This window comes from Chiroxiphia lanceolata, chromosome 9 (genome assembly GCF_009829145.1).
Source record: "Chiroxiphia lanceolata isolate bChiLan1 chromosome 9, bChiLan1.pri, whole genome shotgun sequence".
In the NCBI taxonomy this organism is placed as follows: domain Eukaryota; kingdom Metazoa; phylum Chordata; class Aves; order Passeriformes; family Pipridae; genus Chiroxiphia; species Chiroxiphia lanceolata.
The window spans coordinates 14,628,301-14,652,050 of NC_045645.1; the positions used below are offsets into that span (position 1 = coordinate 14,628,301).

General features: G+C 42.6%; 1 protein-coding gene across 4 annotated transcripts; it reads right to left on the bottom strand.

Annotated features, from left to right (window-relative positions):
* Nucleotides 1-2,615: 2,615 nt before the first annotated feature.
* LPAR3 (lysophosphatidic acid receptor 3) lies at nucleotides 2,616-22,082 on the bottom strand. Of its 4 annotated transcripts, none has more exons than XM_032697156.1 (4): nucleotides 21,589-21,726; nucleotides 16,149-16,617; nucleotides 12,694-13,451; nucleotides 2,616-5,976 (listed from the first exon to the last, which is right to left on the bottom strand). In XM_032697156.1, the coding sequence occupies exons 3-4, from the start codon at nucleotides 13,427-13,429 to the stop codon at nucleotides 5,627-5,629; spliced, it is 1,086 nt and encodes a 361-aa protein (XP_032553047.1). In that variant the 5' UTR covers nucleotides 13,430-13,451; nucleotides 16,149-16,617; nucleotides 21,589-21,726; the 3' UTR covers nucleotides 2,616-5,626. The 4 variants fall into 4 exon arrangements, with proteins under 4 accessions (XP_032553047.1, XP_032553046.1, XP_032553048.1 ...); XM_032697155.1 differs by lacking the exon at nucleotides 21,589-21,726 and adding an exon at nucleotides 22,014-22,082 and having other exon boundaries at nucleotides 5,253-5,976; XM_032697157.1 differs by having other exon boundaries at nucleotides 5,253-5,976; nucleotides 16,427-16,617; nucleotides 21,589-21,727.
* Nucleotides 22,083-23,750: the final 1,668 nt, after the last annotated feature.

Consider the following 23,750-nt stretch of genomic DNA (forward strand, 5'->3'; position numbering starts at 1 on the left):
CGTACAAAAGAAGCCAGGGATCAATTGCTACTTGAAAGATAGGCCAGATGTCTTGAAGAATGGGTCAAAGCATATAAGTATCTAAATTCCCTATCTTTCAAAAGATCTTGGGGGTGAGGGTAAACTATTATGACCTAATTCCTCATTTCCAGATTTTTTTTCCTTTTCCCATGATAGAAGCATGCCTAGTCACTGTAAAGTGTAGCATTTAAGGAGGACAGTTTTACAAAGATTTCTAGAAAATAAGTAATCTGTATGACTCCAGATAGCAAGAAGAGGAAATAATGGAGCTGCTGGCTCATGACAAGTGGAAAATCTTCTGTAGTTACTAGCGATGTGTATCATCCAGGGTTGTTTTTCAGACGTACTACAGTTCACCATTTAGTCTCACAAATGGCTGCACCAGAATAAGGAGGAGTAGGTGCACAGGGGAAAGTGGGATCAATTAGTGATCGAGTGATTTAATTAGAATTATAGGCTAGGATAAATAACAGAATTTCCCTGCCTTCTTCTTTTTAACATTTTCGTATATTTTCACTTTTTGGCTCTAATCTTTCAAGCAGCAGTTGGGGCCAAACCAAAGGCTGATCCTGCACTGCATCTGCTAGGATAGTGGCCAATAGCCAGAACCACAGGGGAAGAACATAAGAAATACGACAAGTTTAAAATGATCCTTCCTCCATTATTTTCCAATAACCAGTAGCTTAGAATCTCCATGCAGAATTCACTAAAACTGTGCAAATCATATCAGAAGTACTGCCCCTACAATTAATGGCTACTTGGAAGAGAGTTTTAAGTTTAAAAGAAAAGTACAAATACATATAAAATAAGGATCTGATCAGAGAAAGGCACCATCATATCACACAGCTGCCATAATTTTTGCAGCTCAAATACATGCACAAGCTGTCATATGCACAAATACTGATGTATTGCACCAGTCTGCTGGAATTACTAAAAAAACCCCAAACTCGTAAAAAAACCCATACATAGGGAAAGTAAAGCAGCCCCAAAGCAGTGCAAAACCCATGCTCTAGAGTCACTCAAGCTGTAGCAATTTGGCTGCTCTCCCAGAGGGACTCATCACCCACACCACCCAGGTCAAACTGACAGCACAGATATTAGGGAAACTTCTCTCCCACGCACACAGCTATTAAACAATGATCAGTCTAGCTGCTTATCCAGAAAGATTCAAAAGATCTATCACGTAAAATAAAACCTCATTGTTCCCGGCTTTTAATAATAGTTCTCTGAAAAGCATCTGTAATGATTGTGACCACACAGGCTTTATGGGAGAGCAAACCACAGAGGACAGACCATACATCTTTGCCCTGGGAAAAGCTGTGGAGCGTTTCTTCCTGGACCAAATGATCAACTGGAAAAGCAACTTTGGTTTGGGAGCAGATGGAGAGAGAAAAAAACAGGAGAATATCACAAAGGTTTTCAAACCATAATTGCTATGAAGATGTTGTCTTAGAAGTATCTGCCTGCTACTTGCTGCAATGCAGCAGCTCACAAGGCTCTCTCAGGCACAAGAAAGGCCTCCAGCATCAGCAGGAACACACAAAACCTTGTAATTATCTAACTTAATGGTAACTCTTCCCTTGCCTTCCTCTGCCTCCTAATGTCCTTGTATTTCTGTGAGTGTTCACCCTAAAGCCTTCCCCCACACAATGTACACTGACATATATAAACAGGATCAGGCACATGCAAAGCCAGCAGATACTGATATTATGGGATATTAGTGAAAAAATGAACAGGGAAACCCTACAGAACTTGCTTTCACCAATTGACGTTTGCCTTTTTTTTTTTTTAACTCAAGTATAAATAGTACTTTAATGGTTTCCTTGAGACAAACTATTCTGATAAATGTTTATGGAGTTAATAAGGAATTCCCTGCTAAGTGAGTAGGTGAATGTTTAGACAGTTTGATGTAGGAAACATTATACAGTCTGTGCTGTAGCAGTTCCTAGGAAAGTTTGATGCAAGATCAGTTTCCTGTTCCAGTCATGTCACACTGCAATTTATAGCAGTAGACCATGAGGTAGCAGCTCCTGCAGAAACAAAGTGCATGCCACTGCAAATGGTACCATTCTCCAAGCACCAGTTTGCAAGCTTTTAGGGTTTGTTTTGTTGGGACTTTTGGAGGGGTTTTTTTGGGGGTTTTTGTTTGTTGGGATTTTTTTTTTTTTTAATGAGACAACAGAAAGAGACCTCAAACCCTCCCACTTACTTATAGCAGAATGATTGGTAATACCTCTCAGACTTTAATCCAGACCAGGAGTCTACTGCATGAAGTGCTCTACAAATAAGGTTCTTTACAGAAGTCAACTTTTCCTGCTTACCTGGAAAAATCATCCACATGTAGTTATTGTGCAACCTGAATCCCAAGCTCTGCAGGAGAGACCTAGTGTTTACTGCTGCAGATGTTCAAGATCTTCATCCAAGCTCTCTTCAGGGCCTGATTCGACCACATTATACACTGCTTAGTATTGCTAGTAAACATGAAAATGTTATTAAAACATCCCCCACTCCTACCCCCGCCCCATGGTAACATGAAACAACATTTCCCCACCAATGGTATTCAATCACCATTCAAACAGGAAACAAAACAAGAATTTTATTTTGAAGCAGCATTTTATTTTCCATTAGCTTTGCATACAGAGCTTCAGCCTAGCTAAGACAAACTGTACACTGCAGGTAGCTATAGGGACATGCTACACCCTGGCAATGCCACCTGTGTTGGGTTTGCATGGCAAGCTTTTGGTAGCAGAGAGGGCTACAGTGGTGGCTTTTGTGAGAAGACATTAGAAGCTTCCCCTATTCCTGACAGAGCCAATGCCAGCTGGCTCCAAGACAGACCCACCACTGGCCAAAGCTGAGTCCAACAGCAGCAGTGGTACTGGGACCAGTACCACAGTAGCTCTGGGATAACGTATTTAAGACAGGTGAAAAAAACTTGTGCAACTGTAGCTGAAGAGAGGAGAGAAACCACAGTGTCAACATCAAGGTCAGTGAGGAAGGAGGCAGAAAAGGTGCTCCACACACCAGAGAAGAGATTGCCCTGGAGCCTGTGGTGCAAACTATGGTGAGACAGCCGTGCCCCTGCCGTGGAGGCCCACGGTGGAGCAGATAGCTACCTACAGCCTGTGGAGGAGCCCATGCTGGAGCAGGGGAATGCCCAGAGGAGGTTGTGATCAAATGGAAAGCCCATGCTGGAGCAGGTTTGATGTCAGGACTTGTGATCCCACAGGGAACTCACACTGGAACAGCCTGTTCTGAAAGACTGCATCCCATGGCAGGGAGCCACACTGGAGCGGTTTGTGAAGAACTGCAGCCTGTGGGAAGAACTCACGTTGGAGAAGTTCATGGAGAACTGTGAGAGGGGCCCCACAATGGAGCAGGGCAGGAGTGTGAGGAATCCTCACCCTGAGGAGGAAGAAGTGGCAGAGACTGATGAACTGATACATTCTCTGTCCCCCTGCACCATTGTGGGATGAAGATAGTGAAGACCAGGAGTAAAGGTAAGCCTGGGAAGAAGGGAGGGCTGGGAGGAAAGTATTTTTAAGATTTGGTTTTATTTCTCATTATACTACTCTGATTTGATTAGTAATAATTTAATTTTGCCCCCAGCCAAGTTCTGTAATTAGTGATCAATCTCTCCTTGTCCTTTTTTTATATTTTCTCTCTCCTGTCCAGTGAAGAGAGGAGTGATGGAGCAGCTTTGGTGGGCACCTGGTCTCCACCCAGAGTCAACCCACCACACCACTGCCTCTACAAAGCACCATTTTACATACTTTTCAAAACACCAAAGCAGTGAAGTAGTATTTGCACAAGAAAACTGCATTATAATGGCAAAAAACATGTAGAGGTTTTTAGCATTACTCAAATACAGCATCTACCTTGAATACCGGGCCACATCCCTATGAGATAATGCATGTTTTGGGAGAGCTCTCCAAACAGAGCCTTGCTGTGTTTGTAAGCTAAGGGCTGCTATGAAATCCCCCAGTGCATTCTACAAATCCACTACTTGGCCTTTGTGCCAAGTGCTGGTTCTCTTTTGACCCACACAGTCCAGATATCCACATTCAAGCTGCACCAGAGGAGGAATTTGTCCAAATCACAGCTGACTTTCATCTTTCAGTTTCATACAATACGCTCTTGGTGTTGTTTTCTGGCAATTCCAAGTGGTCAAAATTTCCAAAACTTTTCAAAGTGACCTCTGGTTGTGGTCACCTGCCTTACTACCATGGATCACATTTTCTCTAGGAGGCAAGTCAAGTAACTCCTTTTGAAATTAAGACAGGGAGCTCACTGCTGCTGAAACCAGACAGCAAGAGCCAGGTTTTTAGAGTACTGAGAAATCTACAATCCAATTTTTAATTTAAAAGTTTAAATTTTAAAAGCTTACCCTAGAGCTTTATATTGCTGGATCCTCCCTTAGAGCATATTCCATGAGTCAGAACTTCAGCTGTTTGGGTTGTGGCTTCACCAGTGCTAGATTTGATTAGTCACAACGCTGAATGCCCTTCATTGCTCACTGTTTCATGGCCTCTTCCTCAAGTACCTATTCCAGTAAGATCTGTTTGCAAATTGGAGGTTAAATGTGGTCCAGACAAGGTCTGACAACCAATGCATACTGTACTCTTATAGGGGTTTTAATTGGTTTCAGGCTTTTTTTTCTGTAAATTAATTTCTATTTTAAGTAGCTGATTGAACCTGTATATATGTGTATTTAAACTTCCCTTAAAAGTTCACCCTTGTAAAACAGAGTTTTGGACCTCATTTCTCTCAGTGGCAGAGCAGGTAAAAGAAGAGTGAGCACACCCATTTGATATTATCTGAGGAAGTAAGAAATGAGCATAATGAGCCTCACTGCTTTTCTGTTAATCCACCCTCAACACCTTCCTACACAACAGCAGCAGAGAGTGCAACGCCTCCCCTTGCAGCACTCACCCCACTAAGGAAGTAATAATGGCTTTTGTGCTTTCTGTACTCTCAGATCCTGACAATCCACGGTCAGACATACTCACACACTGATGTCTGGTCTGGCTAACCCATCACAGCCAGGTTTCTGGCATAGCTTTAATAAACCATCAAACTACATATTTTGAAAGCAAGATATGGAGGAAGAAGAAGGACATAAGCATGAACTATTTCATGAACTTCATAAACCAAGAAAACAGGTCATGATTCTGTCCAACCAAGCCTACAATCCTTCTCAAGATACACAGAAACTGTTCAAAGCATAAATACTCAATGAATGCCAAACCTGCGCAGTCAGGCAGGTTTATTTTCTCCATAGGAGCTTAAGGAGGGTCTTAGTACATTGCTTACATTTTGCTTCCATGCGCAAGAAGTCTCAGAGAGGTATTTATTCCGTTCACATGAAAAAACAATTTCATGTACTTCAAAGAAAAAAAGGAGAAAGATGGCAGCACAGAAAGTTTTCTTCATTACAAAGTGTTTTTCCATCAGGCAATTATTTATAAGAACTTTTGTTAACACTGGAGTTGAGGCTCTGGAACAAAGTGGATATATTGTTTACTAGCTTTGCCAGTCAATCTTCTCTTACAAAACCTCTCCCTTCCCCCTCTCCTTTTGCAGCCAAGTCAGTTCTTTGCATAGCTCAGGAGTTTCCTTTGTTACCAAGATCTCCTTTTCCACAGATTGTTCCTTGAATAATGCCATCTTCAATGTAGTGCCCTGAGGTATCCGTGCTCCTGCAGAGAACTGTTGAGGGGATCCGAGATGAGCGTCTGTCCTGACTCTTATCCTCAGAGGAGCAGAAAATCATCCTTTTCATGGTAGCCCACATCTCATCATCTTTGTATGAATAAATTATTGGATTCATGACAGAGTTCAACAGGGCCAGGAGAAGAAACCATCTTTTAACATTCTGAATTCCACAGTAGGTACAGTTCAGACCATCAAGCAGTAAGACGACCAGGCCAGGCGTCCAGCAGACAACAAAGGCACCTAGAAATAAAGGAGACAAAGAAAGAAAACCAAACCTGACTTCAGACTTTTAGGGGTTTGGAGTATTTTGCATCTTACAAGATTATTGAGTTCATCAAAATTCTACACAAAAATGCTAAAAGCAAGAGAGGACAAAATTCTAATGACAGTAGCAAAATTATATCTACTACAGCTCCTCTGCCAAGCCCTGGACAGGAGGCAGGACAGCTCTCAGAAGACCACAGGGAGCAAGAACCCAGCTGCTGACAGCATCACCTCAAACACAAGTGGGAAAAGGCCAAAACAACAGGGATTTATCCATGCTGATAAATAAACAAGAGCTCAAGCATTTACGAGCAGAGAACTGCACTCAAACACAAACTTCCTCTCTTCATGTGTGTGCTGGAGGAGAAAATACCAAGTGGTTCACTTCCATCACTGCCACAATATGATCCGAAGAGACAAGTCTTCTGTCACACTACAGCTGTAGCTGGAAACCCCCAGCTACTGTAGGATGTATGCCACTGCCTGCAATACACAAGCACTGCTGGCTCCCTGGTCAGAGCAGAGCCCACCTCCTTCCACTGCCCCCTACCAGGTTCTGCATGTTGGGTACTTGAGACTCAAAAACTCAGATGTAAGAAAAAAATGCAGTTACACATGAAAAAAGAGAAGAAAGCAAATTGATGAGTTAGCAAAGGTGAACCAAAGGATGTAGCAGTTACAGTAAAGAAATGAAGGGGGTGGGGGGGAGGAACCAAACACAAAAAGGATGAGGAAGTAAGTATACAGTGGTGGGGAAAGAAGAAAACTCTGCAATAGAGGCATTTCCCCAAAACATAGCAAGAAACTGCAGGACATGCTCAGGAGGAGCAGAGATCTTGTGTTTCAGCTGCAAGGCAGGAATGACAACAGCCCCTGCAAGGAACAATGTGATAATAAAAGCTGGAAGACAAGGTAGAACAACACACTCCTCTCCCACCAGCCTCTCAAAAGAAAAAAAAAAAGAAAAAAATAAAGAAAGGAGAAAGAAGGGAGAAGAGCTCTTAGACGGAAGACAACATGAAGAAAGCATAAACCCCACAGCTTAGAAGGAAGTTCTATATTGCATTTGCATCTTCCCATGTTCCTGCACACCACCGCCATAAGTACAGGGGTGTGGGCAGGACGGGTGGGAAGGGGGCACATGGCTACCAAATGCAGCCATTGGCCACGAGTTGGAGAGGGGCCCTGGACTGCCCCCTCTGCCCCCTGGTCTCCCCCCTGCACTGCACCCCGTGATCCCTCACCCACAGTCCAGGGAATGAGTAGCCATATGTATGATAATACTAACTTAGCACAAGCCACAATTGCTGTCTGACATACAGAAATAGAAAATTACAACTCTGCCCAACAGTCACAGTTTGAACAATGTACTGAGGAAATTCCAATCACTTATCACAGCAGTTTCCCCATTTTGGGGCTTAGAAGAAAATAATCCAACAAATAAGTATGATAGCAGCTACACACTAAAAAGCTCTTGTGGGTGTGGGTATCTCTTCAACAATTCTGGTAGGTCAAGCAAGCCCACCTCATTTTTTTTTAAAGCTGTTGATATTCCCATATCCCAGCTGTGCAAGCAAGCAGTGGGAGGGCAGCCTGGATTACAGCAGGACCCAAGCAGTGCCAGGGCCAGTACTGGGCAGTATCTCAGCAAACCCATCAGCTGTGCTGCACACGCAGGCCAATGTCAGCAGCACTGCACACTTCTCCCCATCGAGGACTTGAACAGACTGCCCATCTGATGGGCAGGTCATAATGGTATATAAAGTGAATTTGTGTGACTTAGTAAGCATTAGGATTGCTGAAAAATGTGTCCAGGACAGGGTATCATGGATTTTGCTGCAAATCCGTGCTCCTGGACTCCAGACAAAATTCAACCAACCAATTTACTCTGTTCTAAGCAATACCGAACAGAAAGGCAAGAGATCACTTTCTTCAGAAACTGAATTTTCTACTCTGCTGTTCCAAGATTTTTGTGATGCTAAGCACTAATTTCATAGTGTTAGTTTTGAGATACTGGTTAACATCAGTAACATTCCTCCATTGCCCACTGGCATGGGGAGCTGAATGCTGCTACCACAACACTTGTTTTCCCTGGTCAGTCTCTGTACTACACACTGGTTTGGCTCCTGTGTGCTGAGTAAGCAGTTTTGACACCAGCTCTCTCATAGTTTACAATGGAGAAAACACTGCACTGATTTATTGCCCTGGGCTTCACCAGCAAATCCCATCAGGTTTAACAAGCACTGGAATCCAACCACCCAGACAATACTGTGCCCAGTTAAGTGTCTTGGCAAGTATTTGTACATAAAGCTTTCACTAGCTACCAAGGGTCACTGGCAGAGCTGCTGATACACCAGCTCCATGCAGAAATTGAGATGGTAACAAACCCACCTTAAAACAGGCACTGAAAGCATTTTGACCACTTGTACCACAAAGCATGCAAGGTCCAACCCTGCTTTTATGGAAGTTACCAGGAGATGAAAGAGACCCCAAAAGCCACATTTAACAAGAGACGCAGAAATCTTTCCCTCAAACAAAATTCCAAGATTGCAGGCAGGATTAGTCCATGAACTCCTAGGATATACCTTTGTCTATATAAGCAAAACCATAAAACATTTCAGCTACAAAAGTAAGGGAAGATAAAAGACATCTGCAGACATCTCTCTGCATATTTCCCATGACTGAAGACAAGGACAGGGGCAATGCAGTGACAGTGTCCAAGTTACTGGCTAATGTTTTCACGAGGCCGTTGCTTTCACTCCAAAAATACATTTTGCTGTCTATGGAGACAACACAAGTGATTCACACCCTGCTCTTAGCACTACTGAGATGAAAGCAAGGCATGTCTTAGACTCACAGCCTTGCTCAGATTTTGTTATTTTTACCACCAAGCTTTCAGAGGGAACCATGGTTAAGCATAAAAATATACCTTTGTCTTGGCCCTTTGGTGATTCTCTGGTTTGCAGACTATTTATCCCATAGGAGCTCCTCTCTCTGAAAAAGAGCCACACCCCAAAAATAACTCCTAGGACTCTTTAAAATTCACAGAAGTGACATGAAATACAGTCTGGCTGCAACATGGATTAGAAGAACAACCCTGAGTCTTTGCACCAGATTATTGGAGATCAGGTGTCACAATGCCCCAAGGTTAGTTTGAGGATTTCATTAGATTTAACCATAGATCTTCCTGTAGATTACATAATTTCTGCTTGAAAATTAATTCCTGTGGATCTGGGAGAATTACTGATGCTTCAACAGCATCATTTCATAAAATCCAGCACATCAAAGCCGTCCCTGAGCATGCCAATGCTGAGAGAAAAAAAAAAAAGAACAGTAGCTTCCAGCTGCCTTTGCCACATGTGCGACCAAGTTAAAACAGCAAGTTACCAATTAAACTATAATTTCACTGAAACTGAAAATCATCCACCCCAAAGCTGCTATTTCAGCAGGAACCTCACTGCCAGGTTCAGAAAATCACATACCTGCATACCTGCAGCCACTCTTCTTCAAAGCTACAGTCACAGGCTTAGCCGGGATTATGCCACAAGGTCAGCTCAAGAGCATTTTAGCCCCTTTTGTTAGGTTTCACATCTTCCAGTTTAACTAGATAATCACCTGTGGTTCAGCATGCCAAAGAGAAAGCCTTGCTCTTATGCTATAATGGACTACTTTGGGGATTATGGCAGAAACACACAGATGACAGCGACTTGACTCCCAGCCTCTGAAGGGGCCATCCAAGCCTAAGGGGTGGTGCAAAAAGCCACCTGCAGCTGTGATCACCATGAATTCATGAAATCACACTGAAATCTCAACTCCCCTAACTCTTATAGGTAGGGCCACGGGAAGAGAACAACTAGAAAGGACAGGGATGTTTTGCTGGAGGGGCAGCCCAGCCCAGCCTTCCCAAGGAAGGACGTGGAAGAGGCTCAGAGAAGGAGCATGCCAGCAGCGCCCAGCTACACACAGCCTCCTTCCATACAGCAGCAGGGCAGCTGGATTTTGTCCTGAATATCCCATAAAACCAATAGAGCACATGAATAAGAATGTTGGGGTTTATCATGCTTTATCCAGCACAGCATTTTGGAATAGGCTTTTAGTGAAGACTGTATCAGGCATGTACTCCAAAGCATTTTCAGATGTTTTGGAACAAGTCATTAAAAATAACTGCTTTGGGCAAAACCCACGTGCTGCATATAGCTGCACTGATGCATATAGTTGCATCAGTGGATGTAAGCAGAATTTTGCAAGAATCACTTTGGTCACTTGGTGACTCCTGTGGTAATTGGGAAGTCCAGAAAACACACTATTTGGTTTTTGCACACTGTGTTCGAATGACTTGGACAGGAGAGCACATTTCAAACTGTTTAAAAAAATAAGTTCTCATTCTTAGAAAAAAATTATTATAAAAATGTTTATAAAAAGCCTCTCAGAGTCAAAATTTGGAAAATTGATATAAAGGAACATGCAAAGATACACTTCCTCTGACACAGGAGCTTGGATTAGATTGTACACCCAGCAACATGGGCACTAATTTGACTTCTTTGGTAGCAGGCTCCCTTTTGGTTTTGTTTCTGACTGATAAAGTAAATCTACAAAATTATGATCTCTAAAGTAGCACTCAGACTTTCTAAGTTAAATTTGCCTCACCCAGTACACAATATCATTAAATGCTTTGCCTGAATTATAGTTTAATTTTGTAGCTGAAAAGCCTTATTCTGTGAGTAAGAGGAAGCTAATGCTGAACTTCAACTCATAGTCCTAAGGCCCCACTCCCTAATAAAAGAAAGATTAAATTGAAAACTACTTTTAAACTGGGATTTATTTCCACACAGCAGCACAAAGCACTGAAGGTTTGCCACAGGCTAAAGGACCACAAGGGATGAGCAAACAGCAAGCCACCATCCCTGTCCCTCCAGCTCCCATGTCAGCTGGCTGGGTGCAGTTCTGCCTTCAACAGAAATGCTCAGAGAACTGCTTTTTAAAAGTGCTGTGTTTTCTGTCTCTTTCCAATGCAGCAGTTAACTACAGTCTACTCGATGCTTATGCATTAGAGCAGGATCATATTTGGAGCAATTCAGAGTTTTTTTGACAAATTTTATCCTTCAAGGTGGATGGTTTAGGTTTTACTGCATGGGAGGTTCAGTGGGGCAAAAGACTCCGGTCTACAAGTCAAGGGGGCAGGAACAACCACCAAACTGACTCTCTATAGATGCCATAAAATCAAGGGGGGAAAAAAGGAAGAACAGCTGTGGAGGGATTTAGAAAGGAAAGGCTCTGGTAGTGGACAGGCCAACTTCAAAAGACACAGAAGTATATGTGAGAACCTTGTACTTGTTTGAACCATCAGTCCACTTTCTTTTCCAAGGTCAGTTTAAGTGATTTCAGCTTCTACAACATTTTAAAACACCATTTGGTAGACAAAGGTCGTGTATATTACAGCCCTATTATTTCAGAAGAAAATAATAAAATCAGATACCAGACTGTGCAAACAGCATCCAAAAACCACAAGGAAAAGAAAGTGTCTTCAACCTAACATCCTACCCTGGCAACTCCCACCTCCATGAAAAATGACACTGTTCTCCCAGACCTCTCTAGCACTACCATGCTGCAGTACAACATAATTCTGTCCCAGTTGTGGACACCAGCTTTCCCAAAAGCTCCAGGTTTCCTATACTGGTCATACAACATCAAAAAGAGTTGTCAGAGCAGTAAAGCCATATTCGTGGTTTTAGAGTCACCCACCACCAGAGCCCAGCTTCACAAATGTCCTGGTGCACCCACAGTTCCATCTGCAGTGAGCTGCACAAGCCCTGCTCACTTCAGGCCTGGTTTCCAGAAAACATCCTGCTCAGATTCAAGTCATTCTGGAGAAAACTGACTGCTACAGCTGGTATTTGTTCCAACAGTCAGTTGCCTACTCTGTCCATCTCTAATATAATACACAGCGACATCACAACTAGCTGAGGAAGTGATCTGCGTTGCTCAAGTATCAAGCGTCTCTAGGGCAGAATCCAGGTCAAATCTCATGTTATGATTTAGAGATCTAAGGTTATACTGTATCATCGTCATCTGAAAATATTTTACACTGTGCAATATACACAGAATGAAGGGGAATCTTCCCCTTGCAAAGCAAATCTCTGTCAAAGTCACAGACCCATCAGGCATCCTCTCCTTTACCCAAGGAAGATGCATTTCTAGGGGGAAGAAATTTCTATGTTCAGGAAACAGCCAAGATAACTACCAACATCCAACCTTAGGGCTTACGGCCTTGTGCAAATATTCAAGAACATAACTTTGAAAATGTTCTTCTATGTAGTTGTGAATCTTCAGAAGCCTTCCTCCAAAGTGATTTTGTATCTCCCTCCTCAAAAAACCAAAAAACAAACAACACAGCAATTAGTGTTTTGTAACAAGGTGCCTACACAAGAGAGACACTTTTCTTCTACGTGTTGACCAGTCCTCTACCTTGTGTTTCTGCTTCGTGGAAGAGCTATTTTACTATCTAAAGCAAACAGTCTAAATGCTTCCAGCACTTTAAAGTTCAGTGAGGGTTTTTTCCATCATGAGGGCTGAGGGATTTTTGTTTGTTCAAAAAAAAAAAAAAAAAAAAAAAAAAAGGCAGCTAAACCAAATCAACATGAACCCATCCACTGGCACTGCCAGCCTGCCACACCATGGTTTGTCATCTCTTACCTAAGACAGTCATGACAGTCTTCATGAGCTTCACAGGGGTTCTCCTACGGCTAATGGATCCACTAGTGTGTGATGACAAGACATTAGTCTTCCTCTGGACGTACATGTAGATTCTTATGTAAACCACTACCATAATGAAGAAGACAACCAGGTTTAAGACACTCCAGAATACCAGGTAACTTCTGCTGTAAATAGGTGCCAGGGATGAGCAGACAGTAATGTCACAGAGGCAGTTCCAACCCAGGGTAGGAACAGCACCCATGAAAATAGCAATGGCCCAAATTGATATAATTAAAAAGGTGACTCTCTTCTTTGTGAGGTTACTGTGGATCTTCATCCGCATTATTGACATGTGCCGCTCAACAGCTATGACGAGGAGATTCACCAGGGAAGCCGTCAGGCTGGTGTCCAGGAGACCCTGACGCAAAAACCAGCGGTTAACAGTTAGTGTCTTGGACACTGGGCCAGTGTTGAACATCAAGAAGACATAGGCAATTCCAGCAAAGAAGTCTGCAGCAGCTAAGTTGGCCAAAAGATAGTAAAAAGGAAAATGAAACCTCTTGTTCTTGACCACAGCTGCTATGACCAATGAATTTGAAATAAAAATGAAGAGGCAGAAAAATGTCCCAAAACACAGAACAACAATGAGCTGTGGCCCTGTCCACTCATCTGCTGTGTCCGTCTTTGTCTTGTTATAGAAGAAGTCCATGCGCTTATCATAGTAGCATTCATTCATCCTGGATTAGAGCCCCTGCATCCTAGGAAGTGTGGAAGGTAAAAAGAAAGAAGGGTTAACAATTAGGGAATAGTCCTTGCTTCAATCACCACACCTAACAGTTTCTTTCTGAGGGGACAAGGGGTTGTGACAGGGACATGAGAGGGTAGATATCTTGAGGCCTTCAGTAAAAATTCAAACTGCACAGGGCTGATGCAGAAGAAAGTATTCTGCCCAATGGAGGACCACAGTGCATGATGCTTGGATGAGTAAGGAATTTTTAAAAGACTCACCAGCTTACAAAACCCCAGCACAGTTCCCTTGCACTAGCAGTCATACTGTACAGGCAACAAAGGGGAAGTTAAGAGGTTAAAAGTGACAGATTTCTAGAGGTCACAGAGAAAATCTGAGCAACAGCCAAGCCATTCTTACTGTAAAATCCCATGTTTGAGCCACAGCCCCATCATTATTTCCATTTCTTAGTGTATCCAGTCAGGACAGGGAAACATAAATCATAACTCTTCCATTTTACTGACTAAGCAATAAAAGGTCTATTACTGGAAAAATATTTGTTGGGTTTTAATTATATATTAATAAATGTAAAAAAAGTATGTATATAAGATACTACAGGCATATATATTCTGAGCAGATGCCTATTATTTACTGCCGGAGGATTTAAGCAAATGTGCTGAAAAGGGAAAAATATATTCTAGATATCTGACTATTCTAAAGTCAGGGATTATTTTACTGGCCTGTAAACCCAGAGCCCTGTGAGCGCCACATAGCCCAGTTGTCTTCAAAACCAAAACCCAATTCCATATCCAACCGCAGGATAAAGCAAGCCCCAGAAACAGCAGTTGTGCTGGAGTTTATTTCTTATACCCACTCAGCAGTATCTTGGACACAGGGCTATTAAACATGGCAATGGAAAGGGGAGTCTGTGTTCCAGATTACATCACACTTTAGCTACTCTGGCAAGGTCAATGTCAGCTGCCTTGGCAGTTTCACTGCCTTTATTATGAACCAAACTGAACTTGGACTAATTTACACAGGAGACCTGACAGCAATTACTCATGGTTGCTGGACCATATGCAGGGTCTCACAGCCTAGTAGCCAGAGTTTGTGTCTGATTGTCACTGGCCCTCACATTCGTTGCCAGCATCTGAATAAAGGTTTTAACAATTACTTCATTAATAGATACAGTATAGTTTTAGCAAAACCCAGGAATGCAGCCATGGCACAAGATCCTAATCACGTTAGATATTATACAGAGTGGCAAACCTGTCTGACTGTAAGGACAGACAGGAGGAAGTACAGGGATACAAAGCTTCAGGAGAGGCAGCAAAGCTAATAGCTTTTGTAAAGATCCTCGTGAGCCTCAGGCCATCATGAGTGCCAGAGTGACAGACTAAGTAGTGCTGGAAAAAAAAAACAAACAAACACCAAAAAACCTAGAAGAAGCAGTTATAGGCAGAAAGATACAAAAAGCATAAGCTTTTCACCTCTGCAGCTAAAAGTGATGACAGATAAACATCAGGTTCACTTAGTCTATTATTACCCTGTGGTTATTTTACAGTTATATCTTATCTCTCCAGGGACTGGGAAGGAAATTAAACAATCCCCAGCAGGCTACATAACATGCCATTTTTACATTAAAGGTTCCTTCCAAGCTTTAAGCTAAAAAGGTTCATCTTTTGTCATTTATGTTATGCTACTTATTTCTCTCATGTAATATTTATATTACCTAATTTTAAATCAAATTACACTATTCCATAATTAATACTTTCAGCAAAGTGATATTTCATTTAATATTTAATTTTTCTGAAATAGCTCAGCCTTTTTTTTCTTGATCTTTCTTGATTCCCACCCTAGCAGTTAACATGAAAGCAGGCCACTTGTCACCGTTGCCCATTATCCTCAAGAACCCAGCCAGCCACTTTTAAATGAAGGAATATATTACTTAAAGCATAAAATTTAAGTATAGTTGAACTAAGAACAATTACTTAAGGACAAGAAGTGGAAGGAAACAAGTAAATCATCCCTTTTGCTGAAATATTACAGAGTATTCCTCCATCTAAAAATAAAAAAGCCTCAGCAATGCAGATCCACTGCAATAGTCAACTGGAATTCAACGCCTACTGCTCCCTGTTCAGGGCAATATGGGAGAGTTAAGCAGTCAGTACATTCTCCATTCTCACCAAGGAAGTACTCAAAAGTCAAATTCAGTCTGTAAGTGACCAGAAGCCCCTAAGGAGCTGCAGGCAACAGCTATTGAAGCAGCAGAGAGCTGGGAACACTGCCAGCCAAGATGGCTCTGCTCTAACCCACCAAGGCAGCAAAGGACTTGCTGAGCTTGACATGAAGCTTTTACAGAACAGCCCAAATGCCTACAAATAGAAGTAGCATTTTGGGCAAGAATGGCAGGATAAAAAAAAAAACAACCAAACAAAAACCTGTGAAAATTATAGGGAAGGTTTTCCAAACATGTTGTATCTTGCTGTGTAATCATCTCAACAGGTGAATCTCTTGCTTGCAGTGACAGGAGAGTAAAGAAATCTGCAGATGCCTTTTACATCTCATCTGGAGAAAACCTTAAAGAAATCCAAAATATCAACTACAGACTTATTCTAAATACTTTGGCTTATTTAGACCTCATCCTCATTTGAAGTAGTACCCAAAGAAAAAAAATATTTATACATCCATAATTCTTCACCAAAATAACCACACTACAAACACTCACTGTCACACAGCAGAGCTCAAATGATTTCGAAAGAGATCTCTTAAGGTGTTGAGGTAAGGCAAGAACGAGTAGAGAAGCATCCAGCTGAGGTCTCAGGGTCACAGGGTAGTCCGTGGAGATTTCCACATGGAAGCTGCATCAAAACAGCAGCTGAACTGGAGCTCGTTTACATCCCAGTCTTTCCGAGCAGAAAAGCAGCCCTTGGCTGTCTGTACCAGCATGGGCACAGAAAGCACTTATAAGGCCAGGGGCCTTGCAGACAGTGGTTTACTTCACACCTTCATTTTAAGTCCTTCCAGCAGAATTAGCCTGGTCTCAAGGGAGCTGTGCAGCCATGACAGAGCTATGCAGCTGAATCCTCAGTGATCCTGCCCAAGTCCACGCCAGGCATAAGATGAGTGATAGGATATCCCATATTTCTTGGCATGTCACATGTCCTTGCAGCACTTTCTTCTCCAGGTCTTCTCTTCTGCAGCAAAATCAGAGATGTTTCTCAGGACAGGTTTAAACTTCGGAAGAAAAAAAAAGGACCCTTAAATATTACATATTTCAGATCTATTTATTTAGTACACAAAAATTTGAGTATTCAGGCAAAATGCTGTTCAATGTTAGCTGAAAAACAGCTAAACTTGTCAGTCTAGACTTATAAAGGCAAAAGAGTCTCCTAGAGTCTGCAGCAGAGAGCTTCCCAGTCTGCTACTTACTTTATGAAGAACTGCCTTATTTTGCTTTGAAATTGGTTCTCATGAGCTTAATAGTTCTTGGATTTTTACAGGAAACAATCTCTATTTACCTCTTCCATGCCACTCAGTGTTTCATATCCCACCATACAGACCTCCAGCAGTAATCACATGATGCATATTCTACAGCTGAGATGAACTAATAGCTTGCCATAAGTCACTTGCAGGCAAATACATCAAAACTTTGCAAGTGCAAAAGCATACCCTTGTCTAAAAGATTCTTTATTTCAATCTATTTAATTACTTCAGTTCCACTCATAGTGGCTACAAAGATCAGAAACTGATGGACTGTAAAGTGTGTCTTCCTCTACCACTGAGTAAACATTCAAGCTTTTTTTGTTTGTTTTTTTGAGGGGGAATTCATATCAAGTCAGAATACGTTCTTCACCATTCTTAAAGTCAAGAATTTGCACGAATATGTAGGAATATATTACACTAGCTGTCTAAGTAAAGAGTTTGTGAAATAAAATATCACCTAAATAATGCTTTGGACAAAAGGTTCAGCTAGTTGCAAGCTAATATGTTTTAATGGTTGTTATTCAATTAGGATCTAGTTTGCTTCAATAAAGTTACTAAAAATCTGTATACTTAGAATAAAATTTATTATCAGTTATTTAAGTCAAGGATTTTACTGATCCAAAAACTGTGATTAAAATTACCTTTTTAATCACTTTGATTCAAAATTAAATCTGGCCTGTAAATCAACTCTAAGTTGAGTTACTCATTGTTAATCCAGACATTTCTGAAGGAAAACACAAATAGCATTTTAATGAGAAGGTCATTATAAAATTTAGCCTGCAAGCCATAATGTGATTCATGGCACACCCCTGTGGTTTTCTGCCTCTTTCCTGTCCATTAAAAACCAAGTTGTTTCAATATATTGGCCACAACTTTATTGAAGGGTTGGCGTCAGTTTGGGGGACTTTGATGGCTTCTGCCCTGTTCCTGTATAAATGAGGAAGGGAACAGACAGGCCTGGGTTGGCACAGAAAGCTACTGTGAGAGGATTCAAGCTGAGTTTGCAGATGGAGTGAAAAGTCCATAGAGCAAGACTGAAGCTACAGGAGGACAATAGCAGTGAAGCCCTCCAGTAGGGCTGAAAGGTAGCCTAGGCCAGAGGGAGGGATGTTTGCCCAGGCAGAACCCCAGCCTGGTTTACTGCTGGTTCTCCTGACCCAGCACAGGAACTTCTGTGCAGAATTTCAGGGCAGCTCAGTATCCAAAATGATACGCTCTGGAACAGGAGAGATCACAAAGCCAGTACAGTCCGGGCAGGTCCGTGGGACAGTGCAGAGGAGCAAGCTGTGCCCAGGCTCAGCCTGCAAAGCAGGCAGGCTGCCAGCTCTGCCTGAGCACTTCACCTCCCTGCCTCCCCTCCTCTAATAGCAAGGACGAGGTATTAAATGCAGATCTCTATGAGATTTTGAAACTTACTAGAAAAGTTGCTCTTCAGAAAGCTGAGTTTATCACGCTGGCTGATCACAGGCATATGCGGCAGAACAAGGAGAGTCACTTTGCATGCAAGCTGTTACTGCAGAGAAATATCAAGCAGCAGCAATTGCTTACCTGCACATACTGCTTAGGCTTTTTAAACATCCTACAAAGCAGCAGATGGCCCTTGACACAGCAGCACAAAAGGAGTGCCTGGAGGCTTGCTGCCTGTGCAGCCCCTGCCACGGGCTCCCTGCAGCACTGGACTTGCTTGCCTGCACCCTGTGCCAAAGTCAGACACGAACACTCTCTGTCCCATCCTCTTCTTATGGATAAACCACCAGTGCTGCTTGTATTTTTCTCATTACTGAAAAGCTCTCTCTCACCTCATTCCCAAGATGAAGGCACAGGCAGAAGGAAGTCAGAGTGCTGGGCAGCCAAAGCTATATACACAAATAGTACTAGTTCAGAAAGGGAATGGGTTCCTTGTTCCCCTCCACACCCTGAGTACATGTATGGCCACGGAGGAAAACACAGCCAAGTGATTGCACAGTAACCCAAGAAACCCATTCAGGTCACCTCAGCTTAGAAAGAAATACCAGTGCAGAAAAGGGTGTGTAACACAGCTGAGGCCAAAAATGTTAATATGTAACTGTGAGAAGGAGTTTTTGTGAAGTAAGTATTCTGGTTCACTTTTAATTCTTTAATAGTTAATTGATAATATAACCAAAATCAATTTAGAGAAACAAACTGAAAAGAAGAACAGAGAACACAAAGTTCTGCAGAAATATCTCCATCTAAACTAAAACTTTTTTTTATCTGGTACTATTAGAGGATGCAATGGAAGCCAACATTCATTTCACAGGTTTTACAGAGACAAGTTATCTCAGAAGTAACTGTTTTATATTTTGTTTATTACAGAAATTCTGCAGGCACTGCCTATACTTGAAACAGCATGCTACATGGTACACTTCAAGGACCTGAGAATATACTTTCTAAAAAACATTTTTAAAATTCAGCTTTAAAAATCGGGGAGAAAAAAAGTTAAAGTTAAAAAACTATAAGGCTCAATGAATAAGTTTTCATCCAGAGAACTTACTTATTACTAAGCAAATCTACTTGAGCTTTTGGTTGGGGGTGTATATATATATATATATATTTTAACTTAAGTATCCCAAATTTCAGATAACTACCTGAACTCAAATCAAGCATTCCTCATTACCTTGGTCTTCAATACTTTTTTGAATAAGGAGAGCAAAGTGCTCCATCCATTTTCTCTCCAAGCCTTGATGGAAAGTACAGCACCACTTATACTTACAGCATGGTTCCAGATATTTCCAGTAAGAGTCCATTTTAATGGTGTCATCTTCTGGACTAGGAAAGGGGTGGGGTAAAGGGAATCAAGATGATTCTTTGGCAACTCTTAGATCTCAGTGATGGAGACATTTAAGGTTTTTTTTTATTTATCATTCATCCTGTAAAAAATACCAATGCTATAGGGTACAAAAAAAGAGTCTTAAGAAAAGAATTAAACCTACCAAAAATATAGAATCTCAAGACTAAATATTTAAAGTTGGAGAGAGAGGAAGTAGTACCGCCAGCCACAGACCAGAGTGCTCTGTACACACAGTCTGATGGCTTAAAAATCACTGTCAGGGCACAGAAGTGTCACCCTGTGCATGTGTGTGACAGTGCTGCTCCTCTGCAAACTGCTACAGACTGAGGCTGACAGCTGAACTGTGAAGCACGGAGATACCACCAAGGTATTACAAACCCTGGGTCCCAGCTGCTGAAATCCCTTTAGTACTAAGCTGCTCTACCACACTAAATTACTTTTGGAAGCTCTGATCCACTGCAGAAAGTTGTTAGGGACAGATAGCAAGTAACTCACTAGCAACCACAAGTTTAGACTTCAGACTTTAGTAATTTAAGACTTTCTGAAATTATGGTTTACTAAATCTATATATGGAGTTCAAACTAAAAACTTCATTGCAAAGCCTTCATTTAGTCTCCTTTAAGTGTGGTTCTGGAAGGAGCTGGCAGGTCATCCTATAATGCGGAAACAGACACAGCATTTAAAATATTTAAAAGTCGCTCGAACAACCTATACATTGTGAAACATACCTAGAAGAAAATACCTGTTCTGCTTCTAAAGTAAGTTTCCCATTTCTGCAGAACTTCCAGGTCCACTCATTGATCGCTATCAGCTCCATTTTACCATTCAACAGATCAGCTTTCTTTCACAAACCTACAGAATGTGACTGTAGGTCACAGACTATTTCAGCACAGTCCCAACCAAGTCAACTTTTACTGTTTATTTTCAGCACATAGCTCATGAGGAACTGAATTACACAACTGCTGATTAAAACAAGTCACCTGATTGTATCTGATCTGTTAACAGATTCAGAGCCTGGGTTTGCCAGCTAACATGTCAGTGGAACTGGTAGAAATGGCAAAGTCAAAAAAATATTTGCTGGAGACATGGAAATGAACCTAATGGTATAATAGTAGAATGCAGGTATGTCAATCTTTAAGACTAATACACAAGAGAAATATATTCTCTACAGTGTCAAATCTTATACATCAGAGATTTTATTTCATTATCTGACAGCATAAAGACTATACCAGAGAATGTTCCAAAATGGTTAATGATCAGTGTAATACCGGAGGATAAGAACACAGCCAGTCTAATTTGTTTGAAACTTTCATCTAACATTCTGGGAAAAAAGCTAAATACATTTTTCAGGTTTACTTGCTGGTAAGAGCTGCTGCTTCTTTACTGATTGTGCAGATTTTTTGTGGGGTTGTTCAATTTGTTTGTTTGCTTGCTTTTACTTTTATTTTCAGTAGACAGATAGGCTTAGTGAAATTAGATTTTTCACCATATAACTGGATTTGAGTTGCACTTTCTACTGCATCTCTTAGAAGACCATAAGGACATCTAAGATGCCATATACTCAGCACAGCTTAAAGAACAAAGCTACAGCAATGCACCTTACCAATCTCTACGAAGAAATGTCTTTCTAGGTTCATATCACAGAAGGGAGAACAGACCTAAATCCATGGCCTCTGGAAACACAAGTCTACAAAAGTGCTTCCTTCACTCCCCCCACCCCCCAACCTTTTTCGTTAAGGGAAAGAATTAATCGAAAGATACAGTGTTAAATAACGGCAGTGTATTTTTTCGGCGTATTGCATAGATTAGGAAGCCTTATTAAAAAAAAAACCACCTCCGAGCAGAGCCTGTGCCAGCCCCCCGCGGTACGTACCAGCTGCCCGCGCCCCAGCAGGGCACGACACACGCGCATGCAGAGGTGTGCAAAACGGGGTCTCAGATGTATGGAAGCTCACGTGTATACATCCAGGAAGTACCTCTATTTTTGTATATGCATACACACGTCCGCATGCACCGCGCCGGGGCAGAGCGGCAGCACCGGCGCTCCCCGGGCTCTGTCCCGCTCCCCGCTCCGCTCCTCGGCACCGCGCCGGGGCGCGCCCGGGGGCGCTCAGGAGAGTTTTACAGAACTGCAGAAAGTTTTGCCTGCCCGATTACTGGGGGAGCGGCTCGTCCTCACGGAGCTCGCCCGGCCCCCGATAGCGCTGTTCCCACCGCTGCCCCCTTCGCCGAGTGGCGGCCGCCCCGGCCCCGCTGCTGGGGGGCTCAGCCCGCGCCCACCCCCGCGGCCCCACTCACCGGCAGCCCCGGTGCGGAGCGCAGCGGAGCGGAGCAGCACCGCCGCCTCCGCGCACAGCGGGCCCGCCCGCCCCGCTCCGCTCCGCGCCCCGTCCCGCCCCGCGCCGCCTTAACCCGTCCGGCCCTGCCCGGCCCGGCGCCGCCCGCCCGCTCCGCATCTGCCCCGGGCCCGCGCCGAGCCGAGCAGGAAAGCTCTCCTGTGCGCTTGTTCCTCCCCGGTGAGGAGGTCTGGCTCTGCCCGAGGCCCGGGCAGCCCCGGGGCACACGAGCGAGACCGGGAGCTGCACAAACCTAAAGGGCTGCGCTGCGCGAAAAGCCCATCAGAAGATCCATCATCATTCAAGCAAGACAGATAAAATTGCAATAACTTCTGCGAGCAGATCTGGACAGTACAGACGGCATCATATGTAGCTGTTCTTTTAAACATAGAGTAGAAAGCAAACAAGAACCACCTCACACCCGACACAGCGATACAGAAACCTTGAGGCTCATGTCATCTCCAACGGGCAGGATCGAGCACACACAGCTCTGCAATGAAGAGCTCAAACTCAAACGTAGAAGGTATTACAAGGCCAAATTTATCTGAGGACCGTGATCAGATGGATCTGACCCACTGTCACCTACCTGAATCATTTACTGAGAGCAGTCATATATCCAAGTAGTGCCGAGCTACACACGTGCCTGCTCAGAGCTGGAGAACTGACAAAAGAAAATATCAGCAGAACGTCTCTGCCCCACTTCTCAGAAATCCTGGTAACAATTACAGCATGAAACATAGACAGAGGTAAAGCCTAGGTACAGCCTTGCACATGAACATTACATATGAAATGCCAAACAGGCTCCATTCCAGCACCTTTTCTGTTTTATCCAAAAAAAGAAAACCCCCAAAATAAGAACCCAAACTCTTATTCACCTTGTCCCCCTCACTTGAATGCTCACCTTGAAGATGGCTTAGGAAATTTTCTTCCTTCTTGCCTGTTTCTTCCTAACGCAGCCTTCTCACTTTCTCATCCATTTCTCTCCTCCTTTGGTAAAGTCCTATAAGCAATTAGCAAAGCTTCTTATTCCCAGAGAGCAAGACAATGGAAAGCAACAGGTTTTTTTTCAGACCAGTTTGTAAAAGTTTATGCTCCAGTTCTGCTTCCACTACTTTGCATCACCTCCTTAGTAGCTGGAGGGAGACCACCTATCATTCAGCAACTGTGTTCAAACCTGTATTAATGTGCAGGATTAAGAGTCAACATATGCCATTAAATTTAATCTCTGTGGAATAGAGAGCCTGTAAAAATGTCCAGCAAGTGGCTCTTATCTTTCTTTTCCAAGAGGAAAAAAAAAACAGAACACCAGATGGTGAAAACAACACATTAGTTTCTGTGCCATTAGTTTTCTGTTTCTTCAACACATTAGTGACCTGCTCTAATATGGTAGGGCTGAAGCAGCTAGTCTAGCTAGCAAGCAGCTCATATGCTTTAAACAATAAAAAAATCAATACTGGACAAGAAAGCTTTATGATTCCATTACAGAAATTAAGTCTTCAAATGAGTTAGAAATTGTAAGTACTCTCTACAAGTATGTTATTATAATCTATGTTGATAATACTTTTCCTCATTCCCCGAGGATTCTCTCACAAACAAGTATTTATCTGAGCAATGGCTTTGGCAGGTCGCATTCAATGTCCGACTAAAACTGGAAAGAGACAGTTGGAGTTGGAGCTTGAGCGAGGAGCCACAGTGCCTT